Source organism: Adiantum capillus-veneris, chromosome 9 (genome assembly GCF_014529385.1).
Source record: "Adiantum capillus-veneris isolate H3 chromosome 9, ASM1452938v2, whole genome shotgun sequence".
Classification (NCBI taxonomy): Eukaryota; Viridiplantae; Streptophyta; class Polypodiopsida; order Polypodiales; family Pteridaceae; genus Adiantum; species Adiantum capillus-veneris.
The window spans coordinates 53713602-53718925 of NC_140939.1; the positions used below are offsets into that span (position 1 = coordinate 53713602).

Consider the following 5324-nt stretch of genomic DNA (forward strand, 5'->3'; position numbering starts at 1 on the left):
CAAATTTCTGTCTCTCTCTGCCTCTCTCTCTCTCTCTCTCTCACTCTCTCTGTACACCGCCGAAGGAGTTGGAGTCTAGTATAGCCGCCCTCTTCTGGTGCCCCTCTCTCTCTCTCTCTCTCTCTCTCTCTCTCTCTCTCTCTCTCTCTCTCTCTCTCTTTTTCAGTCATCAGGGCTATAGGGCACTCTTTCAGATTTAAAATGTAGAGGTAAATCTCAAATTTTGAAGGTGGGATTACACTAAACCTTGGTTTTTTTTTAGCATGTTCCTTTGTCTACATACTGGGTGGATTCTCTCTCTCTCTCTCTCTCTCTCTCTCTCTCTCTTTGTTGTCCATGTGTTGGGCTCTCTCTCTTTCTCTAGCTAGAGAGAGAGACAGAGCTCTCTCTCTCCTTTCCTCTCTCTCTCTCTCTCTCATGCTTGATGAGAGAGAGAGAGAGCAGTACTGTGTGTGTTTGAAATTTATAAGATGGACAACATGAAAACCTTTATGTAGCAACCTAAACAAAAGTCATCACAACATATTTTCAAACTAACTTTGCACTAACATATATAGAGTAAGTGATATTTCCCATGTCAAAAAATATAACATGCGTAGAGACTTAAGATTTATACGCTCAAAAGCGAAGTCTAGGACATGTCCTGCTGCTTTATGGAACCACCCATGGCCCACGATGTAAAACACATCTACCAATCACTGGAGGAAGAGATCCTAACACAAAAACACGTAGGAACCAAGAACCGAGACTAAGATTCTGAGAAAACATCGCATTAATTGGACGGGTTCTGCCTAACTCTGCAATGGTGACACGTGCTCTGAATCCTCTCTGAATAGCAACTTGAATGTAGCACAGCAAGCTCGGATCATATGAAGCATGATATATACCCACCATTAAGAATTCTGGGTAATATTGTGATCTATAGCCAAACAAAAATCTATTAGTATAGATAGATATTTTGATACACAAAAGCTATTACTTTACTATATATCAACATCAACATTGTTACCTTGCTACATCCAAGTCCTCGAGTAGATGAATCACCTACATGGCTATGATTGGACCCCTCCATAATGGTGGATCTAATACATAATCATTGACTATGAGATTTAAATTCTTTCAAGTATTGAAATGTCACGAACACACACATACAATATTTTACCTCGGACGTGTCGAGGTCGTCTCCCTAGTGTGTAAGTCACAGAGGCGTTAGGATCCATCTTCATTCATACATATACATATATACATAAAGGATTAAAAATTCATCAAAAAGCACATGAAGCATAAATCTCTCAGCACTAATAAATCTTAGTCAATTGTTTTAGCGAATATACCTTGCTTGAGGCTACACCATGTTTCATAAGAAGATACTAAGCTTGTAAATGACAAAGAAATAGTTGCGAAAGTCACCGTGCTTTTTTATTGGATGATGAAACATATTCAGCCACGTTAAACCCCATGGCAAGGGGGTGGCAGGGGGCAGGTCAATTGCAACACCTCTTTGTAGACAATGTTAGAAGTGTATGTTCTTTGATCTCCATGTCTACTAATGCTTGTTAAGTGACTATCACCAACCACAACCTTGATGGCAGAAGAGGATCTCACGTGAGACATTGCCACATATAGTTGACCATGGGTGAAAACAGGTGTTGGGAGATACAATCCAAGAACTCCCAATGTTTGGCCTTGCGCCTTGTTGATTGTCATCCCAAAAGCACAACCTAGGGGAAATTGGCGGCGTCTCAAATCAAAAGGGAGACCTTCTCTAGATCCCATGAGAAAATCAATCCTTGGAATGAACACTGCATTTCCTGCATGTGACCCTGTAATGATTTCTGCTTCAATCACTTTGCTGTGGAATTGCTTGCAAATCAAGCGTGTCCCATTACAAAGACCACTTCTTGGATCCAAATTGCGAAGCAGCATAACTAGAGCATTCTGTTTCAATTGTAAAACATGCGGTGGAAAGCCTCCCCCAAGATCTAAACTATTTACAAACTCACTTGTGAATAAAATGCTATCACAATTTGATTCACACACTAAGTCAGCACTGACATATTCCTTATAAGTACCAGGAAATTGTTGCAAGCCCAAATTGTTTATAGTATCCACCTCCTTGTTCCGTGGAGCCAAAATTTCTCTATCCTTGAAAAAGGATGCATGGCAAGTCTGTGTTTCAAGGTCTCTATATATGCAAGCAACCAATGCTTGCAAATTATTTTGTGGTAGAATCATGCAAGCCGGCAGGGCCACATTATCAAGTATGTCCCCATCACAAACATCGCCATTACCAATATCAAGTGTCCATTGCACAAACTCTCTTTCAATAACATTACTTAAACAATTGACCACTCGCATATTCTATGTTAGATGCATGATTTCTGTACGTTTCCAAATGTATGAGTGGCACAAAGATGCATTAACAATGTCTTCTCTTCCCCCTTTTCGCACAACAGGTAATATCTGTCTGAAATCACCACCAAGGAGGAGAACCTTTCCACCAAACAACATGTCATTTTTCATGACATCTCTTAGTGTCTTATCAAGAGCCTCAAAAGCGTGTCTATGAACCATGGGGGCTTCATCCCATATGATCAGTGAACTCATTCGCAACAGCTCAGCAAGATGGCTGTTTACTTTAATGTTACACCTGGACTCAGAAGTTATATCAATAGGGATCTTGAATCTAGAGTGTGCAGTCCTTCCGTTGTCGAGAAGCTGTGCTGCAATCTCGGACGATGCACATGCCAAAGCAACTTTGGAATCTCCGCGTATCCGAGAGAGAAAAGCATTGTAGAGATAAGTCTTTCCCGTTCCACCTGGCCCATCCAAGAAAAAAACCGTCCCTCTGCTCATGCAAGCTGCTTGTAAAACCCGATTGTAAGCTTCCCTTTGCCCAACATTGAAAGATGATTCCATTCGAGCAGACAATACTCTTTGTTCCTCTCTGTTATACATGAACTCTTCAGCAAGCACTCCATGCTCACTCATAATTTGCAAGGTGTGATCCACCTGGGGCATTCCACAATAATCCGAGAGCCTCTTTCCATAGTGTTGAAGCATTGTCTCTAAGTTTGACAAAGCTTGGTTTTGTGCCATGTGTTCACAGATATTCGCATCATTTGTGAGAACCCTCATATGATATGCATGGTCCTCAGAAAGCTCCTTACAGAAGCAATTCCACAATGCACCAGGATGTATTGGTTCACAAAAAACCAAAATAACTACAAACAGTAGGCGCAATTGTTGCCCTGTTTGTTGCTAAAGAAGCTTCTTCCAAACAAAGAAACCATTCATCATCAACTTGCAGTAATCCTCGTGCATTACATGTTTCTTTCAATGTGTCATATACTCGTCCATTGAAGGTTCTAATATCATCAAAAGACTTACATACTTTGCACATGTTGAGTAACATACGCAAATAGTACAAATCTCCAGCATTGGGAACAATGTGGTACATTCTTGCAATCATGTTACCAATCTGTCTTTGAGTCCATGTTCTACTTGCTGGCTTCCAAACCCACTTTGTTGGGAATTCTATGTACAACAAATGGTTGGCCTCTGGATATTGTTGATTCGCAACAAACCACTTAGTGAGCGTTGTCTTTTTGCTGACATCTCCCTCCACCACACTCTGTACAGTCGCTCTGTCGCTAAAGATGACTTGATTTTGATGAGGCAAGTGAACTTGGAGCCGTTGTATGTCAGGTTTCTCTTGATGCATGTGAAACCCAAGTATACGCCAGATAGCCTCAGATGCTGATACATATCGAGCATTAAGATAGTTTGTAACTTCATTTAGAAGCCCTTCACTATCTTGTAGAACAACAGTGGCCCTGTCATGTCCCTTATACACATACTTGTAGAGATATTTCACAGCGGATATAGTGGAGCAAACCTCCACATTGATATCTGCATTGTACCTTATTGACAAAAATGGATTGTATGGAACAATCCATTTATTACTCATTTGCACTTTATTACGAACAATGTAATTTCCATCATCCCTCCTCATGTACGTTGGGTATCCATCCCTAGCCACAATAGTCGATGCACTGAAGCTTCGAGGATATTTAAACCTGCACTTCCCATCTTTCATACATGGAGCATTCTTATTCAAGTTTCCACACGGGCCATGCATATTACACCGACTGATAACATCATACAGATGTGGAAACATTACTTTATCACGAAGCTCCGCACACACAATCTTATCATAATGCAATGTCTCTGTTGGCTTATGCTCAGATGCAAGTATCAATAGAATGTGAGCATGAGGAAGGCCTCTCTTTTGGAAATTAATCACAGAAATGTGTCCAATGACCTTACCAAAAATAGCTCTCTTAATCAGCAAGCCCATCAAATCCTTGAACTTATGGTAGAAAACACGGGCAGTATGATCAGGTCGATCATTGGATGTTTCTCCAGGCAGTAATGCATCTTGTATCTCCTTCCATCCAGGATTGCATGTGAATGTAATGAAGAGATCAGGTTTTCCACTCTTGTGTACAATTGCCATGGCATCCTGGTAGAGCTGGTGCATATAGCGAGGGCCACCAACATACGAAGAAGGCAATACAACCCTTCTTCGAACATTAGCACCCAATAACAGTTCTCTATCATCCCTTGTTCCATCTCTTGCTCCAACCATATCTATCAAGCCTTGATACACCTCACTACGAAGTGCACTTTGATGATTACGAACCCACAAAAGCCTCAACTTCTCCATACATTGTGTCGTGTCATCTCTAATTTGCAATCTATACTTGTAAAAATCCATTGTAGAAATATACTTTGTAGTTCCATTTACTCGCTCTCTGCTTACTTCTACTCTTTTCACTTGGGGTATGTAAGGATTCCAACCTTCTTCACCATTTGGAAATAGCAACACATATAATAGAGGCATGTATGACCTATGGCAATTTGAGATTCGTTTTAGACCACCACCCAAAATATTCAACACAATATCACGATGGCCAATGTTGCTCTCTTCACCCTGACCAGGCATGATTGCAGCAATTTCCATACTTGTTGGAGCAACATATTGCCAGCCATTTGTACGCTTCTCAGTAATGACCATCCTAATCTTAGGAATATTGGAAGTTTGGACCATTGTAGCAAACCCCCTAAAAGCTTGAACATATGGATTTACTCGATGCATCATCGATTGCAAGCTTTCCAAAACATCTGGTTTGAGTTTAGAAACTTGACTCATCCTGTTTTGCAACTCATTCTCAGTGTCAAAAAAATACAAATGAGCAAAGCGAGGGATTTGACCTGATCGCTCTTCTGGCATCAATGGACCAATGTTATTGATGGGGGCT

At 40.8% G+C, this 5324-nt stretch overlaps 2 protein-coding genes across 2 annotated transcripts; both read right to left on the minus strand.

The window, feature by feature from the left end:
* Positions 1-1449: 1449 nt before the first annotated feature.
* Positions 1450-2358, minus strand: LOC147450488 (uncharacterized). The gene has a single exon (XM_086520470.1). The coding sequence runs from the start codon at positions 2356-2358 to the stop codon at positions 1450-1452; it is 909 nt and encodes a 302-aa protein (XP_086376596.1).
* Positions 2359-3205: 847 nt separating this feature from the next.
* Positions 3206-5080, minus strand: LOC147450489 (uncharacterized). The gene has a single exon (XM_086520471.1). The coding sequence runs from the start codon at positions 5078-5080 to the stop codon at positions 3206-3208; it is 1875 nt and encodes a 624-aa protein (XP_086376597.1).
* Between the last annotated feature and the right edge of the window lie 244 nt (positions 5081-5324).